Source organism: Alligator mississippiensis, chromosome 1 (genome assembly GCF_030867095.1).
Source record: "Alligator mississippiensis isolate rAllMis1 chromosome 1, rAllMis1, whole genome shotgun sequence".
Classification (NCBI taxonomy): Eukaryota; Metazoa; Chordata; order Crocodylia; family Alligatoridae; genus Alligator; species Alligator mississippiensis.
Window position 1 is genome coordinate 217,024,655 of NC_081824.1, and position 19,065 is coordinate 217,043,719.

The window sequence follows — 19,065 nt, forward strand, 5'->3', positions numbered from 1 at the left end:
TTGCTTAACATGATAGTTGAGTTGCCTCCAGCAAAGAAGACAGAAGAAGACAAAAGGAGCAAACCTGAGGCACAGGCTACATTTCACTGGCATAAACAAATTTCACAGTCAGTGGAGAAGTACTGGTGTTCACTTGGAGCAACAGGGAAGCAGAATCTAACACCCTCCGCTTGTCATGCAAATACTGGGTTTCTGCTGCATATGCAACACGGAGGGTCATGAAAGAAGGTGCAAGGGGACTTCATAGCCTCCTAAGCTCACTCCCTCTTTTAGAACCCACATGTTTTGGCCAAGTTTGAATGGACAGTTTCCACGAACAGTAGGCTATTCCCAATCAAACACCATAGGGGCAATCAGAGCTGCTATAGCAAGAATCCGCAAGCTTTCCTAATCCTGCTTCTAGACAGGAGATAGGTTAAGATTTCTTTTACTTTAACCCCCACATTTTCCTCCCCAAGAAACTGTGCTGCGTAAAGAGGACCAAAATACTCTTCATCTTATAGTACATGGGCCCCAGAATCCTAGACGGGCATGCCGTTCTTTCCTCAGTTGTTAAAAGAACTGTATAAATTTGAGTAAGTCATTTCACATCCAGTGCATATTGTTGACCACTTGTTTTGAAGCTTAACTGTTCATAAAGCATTTGAGACCCTGGATGCTATGAATGGAAAGTAGTTTTATCATCTTGAATTCCAAGAGGAAGGGCTGTCTGAAAATACAGTGTCTTTATCTCTACTCTTCAGCAATGCTTCCTTACAAACAATTTGTAGAAAAATGAACTTCTGCAGATCTGATACTCTTATAGATAAATCACAAGCCTTAGTGCCCAAAAGACCCCCATAACAAAGTCCAGCCTTCACAAATATTACAGACCCACAAAAGCATCTCATATTCTAATACATGTATAATAATGCCACATCAGTTATCCTAGGACACATACATTGCCACCAACTATTTGCCTACGAGGCGATTAATTGCCCTGAAACTGACTTAACTATCTGCTCTGTGTACAACAAAAATTATTCCCTAAGTGAGGTGTGGTATCACTGACCACCCAGTTGACTGTTAACAGTGTATTTCATTTATTGAACCATGGTTACAAAGTCTTAACGAGCCACGCTTGTTGCTCATTAACTGAGATACGGTTTCCTCACTGCTCAGCTGAATTACTAGCGATTCCCTCCCCCGCTGCCCTTTTAATTTCTTCTCCAACTCTCTCCTTACAGGTTCCCCAGACCAGTCTTCAGCAGCCCTCACCATCTGCAACCCCTCGGGTAAGTACCCTGCCACTCACCAGTCGGCAGCAAATTCACAGTTCCCCAGGCTTACATGGTCCAGTTTCGTCTTGTTGTCCGCCATGAACTCCTTCTCCCTTCTAGTGCCCTGAGGGCAAGGCTCTTCCTCTAGATGCCTGCCTTTTAACGTGGCAGCCGCTTTCATCTCCTTTATTTCCACCTAGTGCATAGATACTTGTCAGCTGGGTCCGATCAGCTATAAACCTTTCCATTTCCGTGTGACCCTCTTTTCCCCACTTTCAGGAAAAAGAGTTCCATGGTCCTCCCTTCAGACAACAAGTAACAGGGTTTCTTTCTTCACTCTGTTACATTATTCATAAATATATTTATTTATGCATAGGAAATCTAGCATCCTTGTTCTGACCCTGACCTGACAAAACATGTATGCACTATCGTGCATGTGAGCAGCCACAAGTAACTGAGTGAGACAACATGGGACAGCAAAGGTACAGCAAAGGTACAGCTATGCATAATGGTTTGCAGGAGAAAGACCTTTGTTGGAACAAAGATCAACAGTTATTCCTGCAAGTATAAGAGATATTACATATTTAATTAGGCCTGGGCTTCAATCACAGCATTCACTGAGGCATTTTCTAAATGTATAAAATAAATACATTTGTGTCTAGTGAAAACATGGCAGTTTATGAAAACATTTGAAAATACTTTTTGAATGGTCAGGCATAATAGAGCCTCAGTTACACTACCTAATTCTAATCAGTGTAACATTCTATGAAAGCACTTTGTGGTACAGTTATTCCAAAAAATTACATGGACAGTAACTTTCTAATTTATATTCTGTAGCTCACATATATAATAAAGAATTCCAGCATGCCACAGGTCTAAATTAGTAGTTCAGTATAATCTTGGTCTTTCACATTAACAGATAAGAGGATGTGAATCGCATGTTGTTATGTTCAGATAATGAGCCCAATTCACCCTTCCAATGCATCTTGTGTTGTGGTTTACATCTGTGGAAAATTCTACCCCATTTCTGATTTTAAATTTTTCACTCTGCACCACCACGAAGCCTTAATCCTGCAATTTGCAACAAGTGGAAGAGCCTTTGTAATCTCAATAAAACCCATATTAATCAACATCACTCCAAGGAGGCAAGCCCCAATGCCTGTAACATTAAATTTCAAGATTGAAGTCTTAATGGCTATAACATTTACCAGGCATCAGGCAATAGCACTGATTGTATTTGATATGATATTCTCCATGAGCAAACAGGTTGCATTACTTCACATATGTGGGCCCCATCTCTGATGCGGCACTCTTACCTTGCAGGTCTTTATTATATGCATTTATACTCCATGCTTGACAATACCCCTTGTCAGGCCAAGCCTCTCTTGGTCGGCTATCTGGTACCATGTAAACCAATACAGCCTCTTCCATGGTCGGGTTGTTGGTGACTAAACCGGTACCCCGACCTGGGTGAGGAGGGTGTGTGTACACCCAGCAGGACTAAAAGCAATACAGTACCTGTCAAAGGACAGATGAGCTCCCTGCAAGCCAATGGTCATCCATACCTGGAAAGGAGATGGGCGCCACCAGGTTACTCTGTCTGAAGGATCACCAATGATGCAAAACAACTCAACTAAACCAGGAGGGTTGTTACGGTATCTAAGGTGCCCCAACAGTCACAGCACCTTCAGGATTGACTTGACTTGGCAATGCCACTATCTTTCAGCATGTGTATGCACACATGCACGTGTGCACACACACATATATGCAGTAATTAATGAATTTGCAGTTTACTCAAAAATGAACTAGTGAAGGTCTTCTGAACCAATTATCCAAGATATTAAGAATATACCCTCTCCTTAGATTAAACAGAACTGGCAGTTTGTTTATTAGTTTTGCACAGTATGTCAAATACTTTTATTGTAATAGGGAATACTTTCCCCACCTAGACTCTGAGTAAATAAGAAAAAAAGTGTCCAAATTCTTGCCATTCTCAAGGGTATTGCTGACACTCTGTCCATCTTATAGTACAGCACTAAAGCTCTCATCTGTACTTAAAAGCAATGGAGACATATAGGACATATATATATGGTTTTTATTCAGCTGAGACGGAAAAGGAGATATGTATATATATTACACTGGACATTGAACAAAATTTAGCTTTTCATATGCAGATGTACTGAAAAGCCAGTGGCTCCTACATAAACAACAGTTACACTGACACCCCACTCTTCAAGACTGAATACTCAGTGGACAGTAACACATCAAAAATGAAATGGTTCCAATCTTTCAGAATTACAATGGAAAAAATATTTAAGAAAAGCAAACAAAATACACAAAATGATACTACATAAAACTTGTCAAAAATACTTAGTTTATTTTCATGTAGAGAAATAAGCCTAAAGCTAATAAGCCAACATCAAATTTCACATTCAGCTATACATGTACATTGACCCCAATACAGGCTCCACAGGCCAAAGCACTGCCCTACATGCAGTATAGGTCCTCACTACAGCTTATTTGATCAAACTGTTGTTACAAGACATTATTTTTGTACCACAAAAATATCCAAAACACTTTTTAAAATAATGTTCTAGTTGATCCCATACCTGATAAATAAAACAAGAAGAAGGATAAAAATTAGTCCATTTTTCTCTTTTTTGCCTTATTGGAAATTTTGGATGTAGGCTCCTTTTCAGATGCGGATTCCCATAATGCGTTTCTTACAAACCTAGCAGCAGCTCCTTTATCCAGTTTGGATGCTTTTTTCTTGTCTGTTAGTTCTTTAACCCTGTTCATATATGTTCTTATTCTCTCCTAAAAGATACCAAAATATAAAGTACATTGAATATCATTTTGTTAAGATGTGCACCAATAAAATAAAAACCAGTGAGAATAACACTGCACCAGATAAGAAACATTGTATATTACCATAGTAACATATAGCTGAATAAAATATTTCAATTCTGTTCATTTTCTGGTAAATTCTTTGCAAACTGGAGACTCTGCTTTAGTAGGTTTTCTGCAATGTAAAGTTGCCATACCAGAGTACCTATGGTGGCAGACCTGACAATTTCAAACATCTCCTAGTAAGCACATGTAATATCTTGATGTTCGCACATTCTTGTCTAACAGCATGACAGCTTATGGACCTTCACAGCAAGTCCTTACAAAGATAAATCCCACCCTGCAAGTGAACTCATCACTTTTCCCCACATCGAGTGCAAACTTAAGTCATGTGCACATTAATTATATATTCCTATATATAATATACTCCTATATTACATTTATTAAAGGAAAAGGGCATTACATTTTGCTTAAAAGCATGTGATTGTTTTTATTTGTGACATACGTTTTATACAAACACATAAGATACAAGAATCAACTATTTTTCAGAGGATCTGGTTCAATTTCTACCCGTACTGCAGGCTTCTTGTTTGACCTTAGATTAAAACAAGACTAATTTTTTTGTGACTGCCCCTGGCAGATTTTACAGTTAAGGTGTGATTAATCTTTTAATTGTCTTAAACAGCACTCCAACTACACATTCAGGCAATTAAGACTGCCACAAAAAGGGAAAGCAGCCACCAAAATATCATATAAAAATGTGTACTATTTCTGTAGCTCATTTTCATCACGCCTTAAATTGAACATGTGGCAAGATTAGGACTGCACAGAAGTGTCCAACTAGCCCTGGTACAGTCCTTGCCGAGTGACAATCAGCTGACTGACAGCCAGATCTATGACTGCACCAGGGCTTGAACCATCCCTACTGTGGTATGTGCCAGCCAACAATCAGCACTGCACCAGGAATCAAACTGGCCCCAATAAAGTTCTTACCAGCTGACAATCACCTGATCATCAACCGGCTCCAGGGATCACACCCCAGCTGCTTGTAGCCCTAGTGCTATCCTGATCAAGCCAACAATGAGCTGATATATCACTTCTCTGACACAACCAGAGACCATAAAGGAGCCAGTCTGAGTCCCAGTACAACCCAGCTGACAATCTGCTGACTGTTGGGCACCCTGCTCTCAACTTGCCAGTGTATATTGGCATTTATATTTTACATTTGCCAGTATATACTTACATATAATGTGTGTGTATGTGTATGTGTACTGTAAGGCATATTGGGCTGCATAAGTAGGAGCAAATCAAGGGAAGCGATTATTCCTCTTTATTTGGCACTGTTTAGGCCACATCTAGAGTACTGTGTCCAGTTTTGGGCCCCCACTACAGAAAGGATATGGAAAAGTTGAAGAAAGTTCAGCAGAGGGCAATGAAAAAAGGTTAGGGGGCTGTGGCACATGACTTCTGAGAAGAGGCTGAGGGAACTAGGGCTATTTAGTCTGGAGAAGAGAAAACAGCAGGGGGATTTAACAGCAGCCTTCAACTACCTGAAAAGTGATTCCAAAGAGGATGGAGCTGAACTGTTCTCAGTGGTGGCAGATGACAGAACAAGAAGCAATGGTCTCAAGTTGCAGCAAGGAATGTTTAAGTTAGATACTAGGAAAAAAAACTTTCACTAGGAGGGTAGTAAAGTACTGGAACAGGTTACCCAGAGAAGTTGCTGAATCTCCATCGTTGGGAGTTTTTAAGACCCAGCTAGACAAAGCCATGGCTGGGATGACACAGCTGGGGACTGCTGCTTTGAATAGGGGATTGGACTAGACAACCTCCTGAGGTCCCTGCCAACCCTAATTTTTTCTGATTCTATGTGATGTCAATTAATTAATTTATCAGACTTGTTTTTCTAGTATGTTTAGGATCCACATCTCGAAGCATTTTGCAAAACACTTGCCACCATTTACATATAAAAAAGAATTTAATCTTTAACTAGTTAATCTGGACTAGATAAGAAATCCTAGTAAGGTATATCACTTCTCTGACACAACCAAAATTATTAAGAGGAATGGAAGGCAACCCTACACATTTGAACACGGGGAAAAGGAACTGATAAACATCTCAGCAAGAAGATAAAAAGAAACAAACTCTGATAACTTTCACTAGTACCATTTGATAGGGGTGTGCGAAATTGGCTGTATTTGATTCGGATTCAGCCCAAATCAGGGACAGTGATTTGATTCCTTGATTCAGATCACTGTCCCCGATTCAATTCAGCCAAATCCGAATCTGAAGATTCGATACTGATTTGGATAATCAGTGATTCAGCCATAGACACAGCTTTAAACGTTTTTTCGACATACCTCAAAGTACCAGGCGCAGCTCGTGAACGCTGCAATGCTGGGAGCGTGGGAGGGCTCCCCTGCGCACTTCACGGTGAACCCAGAAGTGGACTGGAAGTACTTCTGGTCCACTTCCGGGGCCATTGGGGAGCGCACAGGGCCTCCCCCGCAGCAATTGGCTGTAGGAGGACCCTGGGTGCCCCCCCAGACCCAGGAGGCACCAGTCGCCAAGCCAAGGAGGCATGGGGGGCCCCCAGCATGCTCCCTGGCAGACCTGGATGTGGACGGGATGTGCTTCTGGTCCACTTCCGGGTCTGCTGCCAAGTGCGCTGGGAAGCCCCACACTCTCCAGTGAGATGTTCCATCCACCCCAGTATCGCAGCATTCATGAGCCCCCTGACATCTTGAGGTATGTAGAAAAAAACATTTAAAGCTGTGTCTATGTCCAAATCACCGAATCCTTCCAAATCTCTCCAGAGGGTTCCGATTTGATTTGGAGAAATTTAAGGGTCTCCTGATTTGATTCGGATTCAGAGATTCAGCCACTGAATCAGGCCAAATCTCCGCTGAATCAAATCAGGGACCGAAGCTTCACACGCCCTACCACTTGAATCCTTCTGCACGTACACCAAAAAAGTAAGAGTGACTATTTTTATACCCTTTCCACGTGGATGATAATAACATCAACATCTCTTGGAGAGAAGCAACATTTATTCATTCACACTGATGCATGTAAGAGAGAGAACTAGATGAGTGTCTATACAAGGATAGTTATGCTCTCTTACTCATCAACAAATATCAAGTAAAACAATGCATTCTGCTTTATATTTTATGCTGTATGTTGTGAGACTAGATCATTTAAAACAATGCAACCCTATTGCAGCAGCACAGTATTGGAGGGTACAGAAAGTAGCCATTTTGCCACCAAAAGTTGGATTAGTTTTTTCATGATGTGCTCCATGTTACAAAACCAAATTAATACAGAATATGATCATTTGCTATTGAGAGTAGATTCTATACTTTTCTATACTCAATGCACTCTATACATACTATTAACCTTGATTATATAAGAATTACTTTTAGATGTACTGTAATAGTAATAGTATATGTAAAGTATATTACTATTTGTAGATGTAACACAGTTCTTATTTATACATGCAATTAAAAACAGTAATGATGAGTTTTGATTTTTATTTTTCTTCAAGTTAAATTATTTGATTTGATTTCTTAAGTCAGCAGAATGTCCAAGATAGCAGATCTTATATACTGTTCTCGTGCATCTAAATGGAATATAAAGACAAACCTAAAAGATTTATTATAGGTTGTAAATATGTCACTAATGCAGAATTACTGGACAGTACACATACAACTGGTGCCAAAAAAGCTTTTAGCTTTGTTGCTGAACTGGATTCTTTACTGCTGAGAAAATGAATTAATGGAGGAATTGGAAAAGGGGGAGAAATCTTTCCCGTCTTTGCTAGTAAATCAACCACACCATACTTTTAGAGTCATACAAGAGCAAGAAAAGGCACCCTCGGAGATTAACATGATTCCAAGTATTTATAGGAAAAAACACCGTACTGGAAGTTATAAATTACAATTAGACATGTAACATTTTTCCATACAAAAGATATAGGTGAAAAAGCTGGTCTGCTTGGAGTCCAATTTTCCAAACAAAGGTGGAAAAAAGGAAAGATAAGTTGACACCATGTATCTAGTTCTGCTTTTTCAATTTGAGCAAGCTCTACAACTTTGCTTTCAACAAGCAACACTGTTTTGAGCTAAAATTATCATGACTCTTAATTTAGAAAGCTCTACAGGGTATATAAACAGGTAGTTGTATAACAACATGCATACAATAAATACATGCATGACAACTTGTATCAATTTTTTTAAGTTCATTTATGTTTAATTATGTAAGAATTACTGGACCTGGGCAAATAGAATTTTGCAGTACAGATGGTTTAAGTATCTTACCAGCTCCTGTTTCACTGGATGGTCCTTGGGATTGATCCCTTGAGTGGCCAGATATACTACAAGAAAAAAATGTGTTTAGTCAAATGTTATTTAGTCAAATAATTATGATTCCAATTGTGCAGCTGATAGCACACAGGTGAATGGCTGCTCTCACTCATGGCTATTGGCAGGGCTGGAGCCCAACTATACTGTTTAAGGGTTTGATTTAAAATACTCTAATTGACTCTTCCAGTAACAATATAAACATGGTTGACATTTTATAGCTATGAAAAAAGATGGAAGAAGTTGGCAAAAAAGAAAAAAGACTTAAGCCCTCATTTACACACATGGAGCTATGTAATTAATTTTCATGTAGAATTTCAGCAGTCCTTGCCCTGATCTGAGGATAGCAATAAACTTGGGAACAGAGTAACTGCAAAATACTAGACAGGTAAATGACTGTGTAATACATTATTATTTAAAACATGCAGCTACCTAGAAAGTGTTAAAATGTCCACAATAAACATAGTCTCCTTCTACAACATAACCTTGCTGCCTTATACTCACCCCAGAACATCGAATTTAACGTGTATGCAGAAACCAAATCCAGTTTTGCTTGTTCAAGAGGATCCAACTAAAAAAGAAAATATAACCACCACAATTTGCTCCTGCATGGTTTCTTTTTCGAAAGTGCACAATGGATTTCAGAAATATACACAATTATTTTTATAATTCCATGAGAATATATTTATAGTATAGAACCAATAGGACACGTACGTTGCTAGTTAGGGCAATAGTGAAGAGTTATCAAAGAAACTGCAAACAATCTTTCATCGGCTGTATATGCTTAAAAGAGCTTGGGGGATAGAGTATGTCCCCATTAATGAAGATGCAAACTTTGCCAGCATAGCTTGTCCCCCTAAAAGTGGGGAAAAATTAATTATACTGGTATAAGACGCTTTATACTTTAAACTACCTGCACAGTAAAGATTGTACCAATTTGACTATTTCAGTATAAAACCTGTGCCTGAAGCAGTTACATCAGTACAAGAACTGTCTGCAGACCATGTGCTCTAATCCCTTTCTCTCTGTCTGTGCAAGGTTATTCCCTGATTTATATGTATTCACGTTTTTTTCCATTCTGTATTAAATGACACAGGCTGATAAAATGTTATGGAACCAAATGCTGACAAGTGGTTAGCAATCCTGCTACTCCCACTTCTCAGGATAAAGCCTGTATTTGGTCACCTAGATTTTTCTCAAAATAACTTTACTCTTCCTACTCCTCCCTCCCCACAAAAAACAAGTTCTTTAAATCTTTTTAAAGTTCTAAAGTAAGTTTAGTATGCCACAGAATTCATGAATACAACACTGTACATGTTACTCTGTGTTCAGTATATGATGGCCATACACCAAAAGGAACAAGATGTGTAATGAGATTTTTTTCTTGACTGTCAAAGTCAATTTATTGTTTTAGTCCTATAGGATTCCCAGAAACTCTGATAACATTGTTGTACGGCTCACCAGCTCTAACATGGATATTATCAAAGGACTGGTGTTGTCAAGATGTTTTCTTTATAATTTATTTACAGAGAAACCCTTAGAGGCTGAAGAAGTTCCTTTTTACATGAGCTTTTTCATGCCCCAAAGAAAGAAATTACAACTTGAGTTTAAATGCTAAAATATATAGATGCTTGACAAAGTCCTCAGGCAATAGCCTGCCCTGTCTCTATAGCTTGAAAAAAAGTAAGTTTTATAGGCTGCCTTCAACCTGCTTTTAACACAGCTGGAGGCAACAGTTTAGTGGGCTAATCAGTATACCTAAGAACCAAAAGTTCAAATCCCACCACCACCTGCTTTCCTTTTCATCCCTCCTAGATGCACAAATGGAGTGCCTTGAAATTTACTACATGCAGATTTGTTAGACAGACTGTGAAGAAAGAACCTTTTTCTGCTCCAGAGAATATGAAAGATCCCAAGGCACTTTTCCAAAGGGCAGAGATGTCTTTGGCCTAAAGAACCACCAATGCTGAATGGTGGTTGGTTGCCATATTTCAACTCAGAGGTAACTCAGTGCTTAGCTTGTGAAGTACTCTAAGATAAGACATTTTCTATAAATGTAAAATATTACTTCAAACACAAGGTGCCTGAAGCAGAAATTGTCTGCTTGGTTATCAGCCTATACAAGGCTTAGCACAATGGGACCCTGCACTTTAACAGTGTTTCCTAAATGTCATCATGTTACAAATGAAAAAAGAGATGGTTGGAGAGGGACTCTACCTTCTGAAGAAGTTCACTCCGAGAAACTGACATCATAGTCTTCAGCATCTCATCTACACAACCAAGAGATTTTTCAAATGCTGACAGATAATCCTGAATTTCAGCTGGGTATTCATCTCCATTAATATCTTCTTCTGCCATATCCATCTAGAGAGATCAAAGATAACAATAATATTTTTATCAAATATTTTGAGGGAGTGAAGGAGATACATTTTAAAATATGGAAAAATGGACAGCAAATTCAGGAAGTACTAGATTAACAGCTACCTTTTGCAGAAATCATCATACAATTAATGTCAATAGTTACAAAATTAATCACACTTCAGTTTCTGCCTTTACTGTAGCTCTGCATAGCACTAACGACCATTATGAACACTACTATCCTAATACCACATCTTTTTGCACCACTCCAAATATTTGGCTTCCATAGTCTATATAATGATAATGGAAAGTATACTTGCTTGCTAAAAGAAATGCCACATAAATCACACTGCAGATGGAAAGTAAAGGGCTAAATCAACAGCTGGCAGAACACTAAAAACACAGAGATGAGTTTGATTTAGATCAAGCTACTACCTCAGTTCTGCTGTGGTTCAGTTGGATCAGTTTTATCTCCCAATCCTAAATCTGAGTCAGTTTAAGAACCTACTGAAAAAATCAGAAATCTGAATGCTATGCTTAGCAGTTATGAAGTATGTTATTTGGGGACGTCAAAATCCTTTGACATCTTGTGGAGTCATTTATTCAAAGCTGCTGTATGCTGTGGCTGTTCGCAAAGAGAAGAAAAATCCCCCAAGCAACTATGTTAGGATGGTCAGGCCAACAGCCATTCTGTGGTCAGCTGGTAGGCACTGCTAATCTTCAACCCCTCGGAGGTAAAGTCACAAATTATCCTAGGAAATTAATGCTATTTAATGCTGCTGAAAGTAATATTAGCTGTCCGCGGCTTCTACTGATGCACTTCTACCTTTATTTCTTGGACATAGGGAGAGGAAAGAAGGAGAATCTGTGCATCTGTCTTCTGCACAGCTGGTGGGCTGCAAGGAGAGACCTGGGAGTATCCATGTAGCTTCAGCTTTCTTACACAGAGCTCCCTATGACAGCTCTGTTCCAGTCTGCCCTGATACAGAAGGAGGAAGCATTAGGATATGTGGAATCACTACTGAAGTGCTGTTTCCACAATATAACTTCTTTGTGAATGCCTATGCTAATACTACAGACCCAACAAACTAGTCTTCTTTCTCTGCCTAGTTTTGAGCAGTTGCATGCACTGCAAGTAAAAAATGATTCTTTCATTTACAGAGATCATCTATCTAACAGAAATCCCAGCTAGGAACAGGAATGCAAAACTGAAAGCTCCAGCACAAAGGAGCAGAGAAGTATTTACTCCCGCTCCTTTACACAGCAACAGTTGGTTTTATAGTAAAAATGTGAATTATCACCTTGATTTTGAATGTGCCTGGCCTACCTTGCATTCACGCAGGACAAGGAGGCATTGGTTTTCTGACTCCTAGTGAGACAACAAAATCCCTGGCATCAGCAGTCAGCAGCATATCTTCTACTTGTCATTAATTCATAAAGTTGCTATGCATAGCCTGCTCCTAGAAGCTGCTTCTGCAGCTGCATAATGTGTATACACACTGCATCATATGAGGTATTACTAAGGTTACAAAACAAAGCAGCCCAAAGTTAAGAAAATACCAAAACTGAGGTTGACACATAACCTTATCTTGGCCCTCCTGAGATTATGCAATAGGATAGTCTTTTTTCGCAGACCCTTTGCCGAGATCTGTGCACACAAGGGATGGTACTTGCTCACTGTGCAGCTGTTTAATAATTTCTTTTCAGCTCATTGTTCAACACATGGCCCATGCCTTCCTTACTGCAAACTATTCAGCCCCTGGGCTGACTATGGAATTATTCATTTCCACATGGGCTTTTCTGGGACATTCATCATCATAGTCCCCAAGTGCTTCACAAACATTAATGAATTTATTTTTACACCATCTTGATGCCAGGGGGCATCAGAGAGTATAAGCTGAACCAGAGATTAAAGTCAAGAATATCTACTACTTCCAGGTGCCACATTTTTGAGACACCTGGGACTTCATATGCCAGACCCCTTAGCACTATGTCAGCCACCACATTTTCAAAGCACAGGTGCTATTAAGTTCTTTTGGAGCCATGAGTGCTTTGATATGCTTCTGCTTCTTGGACTCTAGATTCTTAGACAGCCAGAAAATGAAAAGTTCATTATCAGTGATGACCTCTGAAAAGCTGGGTTTAAGTGACTTAACCAGCATCACACAGAACTCTACTACAGGGGTAGCCAACCTGCAGTATGCATGCCACAGGTAGCCTTTGTGTGTGGCCTGCAGCAGACTGGGGAAGGAACAGGCAGCACAAAAGCAGACAGAGCACACAGCACAGGGAACAGAAAGCAGAGCAGCGGATCAAGGAGGGGAAAGGAAACAGAATGGCACTCGGAGAGGAGGTGGGGTTTAATTGGTGGCACGCCTGCAAAAAAGGTTACATCTTCACTAACTGGTTTTCTTGCATGCATTGCAGCCTCTGACATTTCGTTCCATCCAGGTAGAGGACACACTAACTGCAGATGCTTCCTCAGCCTGACGAAGGGTATTTATACCCAAAAGCTTATATAGAAGAATTTTTCAAACTATCTGAGCAGGTTTAATAAAAGATATCAGATTTACCCAAAGAACCTCGTCCTTAGACCAACATGGCTACAACATATATCCCTGCAAAAAGGTTGGCTTCTACTGCTCTGGAGTAAGCAGACAAATTCCAGTTATTCAGTGCATCAAAGAACTTCCATAACTGGAAGACCCTCCTTTCTCTTTCTGCAACTCCTTGCCTCATTCAAATTTTGCAGCAAATGAAGCAGTGGTCCTGCAGACAACCCCTTCTTTTGTTCCCAACCCTCATTCATACCTTAAGCACTCACCCAACAAAAGAGGGCAACAGACTAACCAGTCAAATTTCACGCTGACAGTTTCAAGACCTTGGACCCTCACATCTGCCTCATAAGGGAGTGCCACAATGTGCAATGCCCTATGAAGTACCTCCTTGCTTTCCAGACATTTGCAAGGTATTCCCTCTCCCTGATGCTTTGTGACATGATCAGGCTATAAAAGAGCTTCTAATGCAGGGGTGGTCAATTATTTTTGGCAGAGGGCCACTTACTGAGTTTTGGCAAGCCATCAAGGGCCGCATGACAGGCAGCCAGGGGCAGATAAATATTAATTTTCAAATTTTTTTAAGGGCTCTGCGGGCCGGATGGGATGGTCTGGCGGGCTGCATCTGACTCGCAGGCCATATTTTGCCCACCCCTGTGCTAATGGGATCCCCAAATAACCAACTGTCATGAATGCCTCAAGGTTGTCCTAGGCTATGGAGCTTGTCACTAGCTTCTGAGGTGACAGAGGCACTGGGACTTTGAAAGAGTCTTGCTGCATTTCCCACACAGGAACACAGGACTGTACTTGAGCATAAGTACCTGGGAAGCATTAATGGGTCAATAAAAATAAAAGTACCTCAGAAAAAAGTAACAAAAGCCAAACAATTTTAGCAACAAACAAGTGAAATTTAGGAAATCAAGATAAGAGGATTTGTTTGGGGGATTTAGAGAAGAGGTAGAAGAAGTACCTTAGAAAAACAACTACTGAGCCTAATCTGCATATAAAATTAACTGTTCCAAACAGAAGATGTTACCATGCCTTCAACTTTCCTATGAAATATGAATTTCATTTCTACCCAGGAGAATTTTTACAATCTTCTCTCCTATGCCTGAAGAAGGGTGTTTGTGCCTGAAAGCTTGCAATTAAAGATTTTTTTTTGCAAAAGATCTAGTTGGTCTAATAAACAATAACACCTCCATCACGAGTTCTGATTCCTTTTGCCTCTAGACCAATACAGCTACAACCTGGATATCTAATTACTGGTGATGGCATTGGTCACGTAGTTTCAGAAACTGTACTTTAAAAATCTGATCTGCCAATGCAAACCCAGGCCGGCATGAAAAGTGAGGTAACAACAAACACCTGCAGTTTATTTTGGATGAAGGATTACAGGTAGGAGGGTGGTTTATGAGGCAGGTTTCTTTTATTTATGTCCTAAAGGGCTCAGGTAAAAGTGAGATCTGGGGGAAGGTAGGTGTGGTGGCACTCTGTTCAGGTCCTGCCTAGACCCCTGGTTGCTGCTGTAGCTGGGTGTTTCTGCTAAAACCATCACGCATGAGTTAGTTAACAACACTGACATTGGAACTGTCATCTGCAGGCTTCAGAGTTATGCCCCTTCAGGTGAATGATGGTCATTCACACCTCTGAGCTATTTTGCAGTTGAAGATAGACTGCATCATAACCCTGAAAATGCTCAAGCCTCCAAGTCCAAGGGAATCATATCATACATTTACATGGCATTTCAGTCAGCTGCAGCACTTCCAAAACAGAGGACTAACAGGATGTTGCTCACAGAAAGGTAAAACATCAGCATCAGACACAATTATCTGGATGCAATTAACCACAATATTATATTTGTGTTTGATTATGTCCTAGCCTCTCCCATTCTAATTACATTATAGTAAATCTTGTTAACAACAAAGGAACTGCTGTTTTTAGAGCAGCATTAGCAGGTAGTCATATAATGCAGCACAATTAATATATAACATTACAAAGGAAATGAGATTTTACTGTTTGCTAAAACAGGCAACCCAGATTAGAAGGCGACTATCAACACAAGTTTCACATGCTTGTTTGTGTGGGTGGATATATGGCAATCCAGCCATCATCCTATAGCATTTATCACCGAAGATACTGTCCTTGTATATTATGATCTTCCTTTGACAGATACATGTTAACAGAATGAGAAACTCTCTCCTACACCTTCTCTCCCACCTCCATACCCACCTTCTCTCCCAATAGCTTGACAAGTGCGGAGGAAATGCAGACAAGCTCCTGCCCTAGGAGCCTTTTACCCATGGGTACTACTCATGAACAAAACTGGCTAGGATTATTTTATTGCAGTTGCCATGGGTAAAGCATGTCATCTACAAGAGCACATAAATCCATACTATTCCATAACCCAGTTTAAAGAGCAGAAAAATGGGAAAAGAGAACAGGGACAGTCCAAAAATATTTTTTTCCTGACACCAGGATCCCATTTACTCAGAATTATATGGTCCACTAGCAATTTTGCTGACCCCTGTTGGGTAAGGAATTAAAAAAATGCAAAAAAAAAAGAAAGAAAAAAAAAGTCATGTCAGAACAAAGCTGCGTATCACACCACGTACAGTACCCTCCATTGAAAAAAGAAGCGCGCTCTCCCTGCCCCAGGGGGATGGATTGTTGAACCTGTGTGTTTTCGGCTCATTTAAACAGGAACTAGCAAGTTCCTACTCCTGCCGTGCAGGGACCTCTCTCTTTTCATTGGACTGTTTTTTCAACATTACTAATCTCTGCACAGGATATGTAACAGTGCTGGCACATGCCAACAACAAGGCAACAGTTAACAGCTTTAAAATGGTTTTGATAACATTCAATCAACAAGAAACAATGTCCACTACATTAGAAAACATGCATGCCAGATACCTCACAAAACTGGGCTTTGCCAAAGACAACAAACAGGCTGCACATTCACACCTAAAGAATGCATATATAATGTTGGGGGGGTAGGGGGCAATAAGACCACATGACGCTGTATACCTTGAGGCAATCCTGTCCTCACTCCAAATATTTCAGTTATTAAATCACAAACAAGATAACTTCAAAGTGCAAAGCACACAGAAAACCTCTTTTAGAACAAGCAGAAACTTATCTCAGCCTTGATCAGTTCCTGTCCGGGATTTTCACAGCAGAGGTTTGTCTGGTGGAGTTTCAGACTTTCACTAATTTTCTTTGTTTGTTAAGCACAGAAAGCCCATTTTTCAAATATATTTTGGGGGCAATAAAAACATTCAGATAAATGAGGATCTAGTAATTTAGAGAATGAACCATTGGGCAAGTGATTCATAACTGGGGAAAACCTGATTTGGGTCCTTCCTTCCTTTTCACATCCTTGTGACAAAGTATTTAGCAGAATTCACAGATTCACTGGAATCTGACACGCCTGTGCCATGAGCACTTCTGCTATGGCCCTGAACTTGCAACCTCTGGGCTGTCAACCATGCACCTTAGCGCCCACGCTACCCTTGCCCTGATCTGATTTGGGTAAAATGGAATATCAGGTGAATAAGGCACTGAATCACTGGGGTTGTAATATTACTGAAAGGGTAATGTGTCTGTGTTCATGACAAGATTTTTATTTATACCACCTTTAAACTCGGACAGTCCCAAAACACCAAAATGCTAGAGAACACAGCCTCTTCTGGGGTAGAAGAAAGTTCCCTACTTACACCTGAGATTCTGTACCACAGTGATAAGAAGGAATATCTCAGCTAAGGACACTAAAGCAAATGATTATCACACATGTAAAATGTGACATAAGTACTTTAACCTTAATATGCAGTCGACAGCATAATGGGAATCAATCTTAATTGAAATGAATAAATGCAACATGGTGTTTTGAGCCAATGGGGAAAAAAACTCTCCAGTTCCCCTAAATACATGCTATCACAGAACTGAGGCGCGCAGAGTTTCTCCTTGAAAACAGATTTGTATATGTAAGATGACCAACAAAAGTGCATTAAAATAAATCTGCCTGGTGGTTATTCTCATTTATGCAAAAAACATCACTGCAGATCTAAGAACTCCAACTTTAAAAAATAGGTCACACACTTCTTGATCTCCCAGTCAATGAAGCATTGCTGCGTAGCAAAAAAAAAAGTTAGATAGTATTAAAAAGCCACATTACATTATGCATTATATTTAGCCTACTGGAGAGCATGAGGAAAATGTAAGAAATCATAGCAGAAAAGACAAATGGAGGGAGAAAGAAGGGAGAATTCAGCTTCTGTGGACTATCTACAAAAGGAAGAACAGGTCATAATCAGCAGCCATCTGCTACAGTTTAAATGCTGCCAAACATTAGCTTTCTATATTAGGTGACATAGTGACTTGTGATTTGATTGTATATTAAAAAAATTTAAAAATTGTATGATTCTGTGCATAATCTGAGAAATGCAAATTTAAGTGCAGGCAAGGTTGAATCTGATTAACCTCTAGAGAAGCAAGGAGAACTTTGCAGGTACGACTTTCAAGATGAATTGAGGCTCATGTGGACTAATGCACAAAAAGTAAACAGCAAGGGGAAGCATATAATATGTAGATATCTTTTATGATTATTCCCTGAATATACTAAGTGCTTTGACAGCTTTTGTAAATGCTTAGGAGGAACTACAAATCCTTGCTGGCCAACTTAAGAAAAAGTGTTTCCTTTCTAATGTGAAAGGATAAAAACATAATTAGGCATTGGATATTTCTGTATGACATCTAGCATACTATCTCCACACTAATTAACAAAAGTTACAGCATTTCCACTCTCAAGTATGCATGAATGTTTCCACCCCACATCACACTAAAAACAGAAAACCCTTAACATTTCATTTTGCTGGCTCATAAGTTCTCCTTTTTCACTGAAATAAAGCCACAAGATTCTGCCTAAAAATATTTATGAGTTCTTTCTATGTAACATTCAAATAGAAAAGAAAAAAAATAAAACTCTTTATTCTACCACACGAACATTTTATTGTATTTTCACTATTTACCTCATTATTTATCCAAGGGCCACCTTTGACAATTTGACATTTGATAATATACCCTATTTGCCCAAATCCAAGACAACCCTGAATTTAAGACAATCCCCCAATAATTAGATTTGATATATGTATATGCAGTGCCTAGGACAACAGGTCCTGATCCAGGGGAGGGGGAGGGGATTCCTAGACATTACTGTAGGATAATAAATAATGCTACCTGCTGTTAATGGCTCAATGTCATTGCTGCAACAAATATATTTTTCTCTAAATGCCTTTCTAACCAGTTCAGAACAGGATGGTGGAACTGGAAAGCACATACAATTATCAATAGCACCTGCCAGCTTTTTCTAAAACCATAATGCCTTTCCTCAAGAAAAGATTTCCATCATAAAAATCAGTAAATTACATACAATACTAAGTGCTCACAGCATTCTCTGTCTTTATCTCCTTAAAGAGTTCTCCCAAACTATTTCAGCCCTTGAGTCACTTTCTGCAATTCGCTGCAATGGGGAATAGCCAAACAATAAAAAAATCATCATTGCATTCTGAACTCTGGTTTAACCAAGCAGCCCAACATCCACAAAGGATACCTTCAAAAGATCTTGTCATTATCAAGCTTTTGCCTACACTAATGGGATCAAAATTGCTTCAGTTTTTTGGAACTAAATAAAAA

The 19,065-nt window shown here is 39.6% G+C and overlaps 1 protein-coding gene across 2 annotated transcripts in view; it reads right to left on the minus strand.

The window, feature by feature from the left end:
- The window catches only part of C1D (C1D nuclear receptor corepressor), a 43,651-nt gene that overhangs the window by 19,778 nt on the left and 4,808 nt on the right, over positions 1-19,065 (minus strand). Inside the window, exons 2-5 of one of the 2 annotated variants that reach the window (XM_006260689.4) lie at positions 10,682-10,828; positions 8,969-9,035; positions 8,423-8,478; positions 3,613-4,076 (exon numbers count right to left, since the gene is read on the minus strand). In XM_006260689.4, the coding sequence (XP_006260751.1) occupies positions 3,900-4,076; positions 8,423-8,478; positions 8,969-9,035; positions 10,682-10,828 (447 nt within the window). In that variant the 3' untranslated portion in view covers positions 3,613-3,899. Of the gene's footprint in view, positions 1-3,612; positions 4,077-8,422; positions 8,479-8,968; positions 9,036-10,681; positions 10,829-19,065 lie in introns of those variants that run through there. The other variant, XM_019500838.2, reaches the window with a different exon arrangement.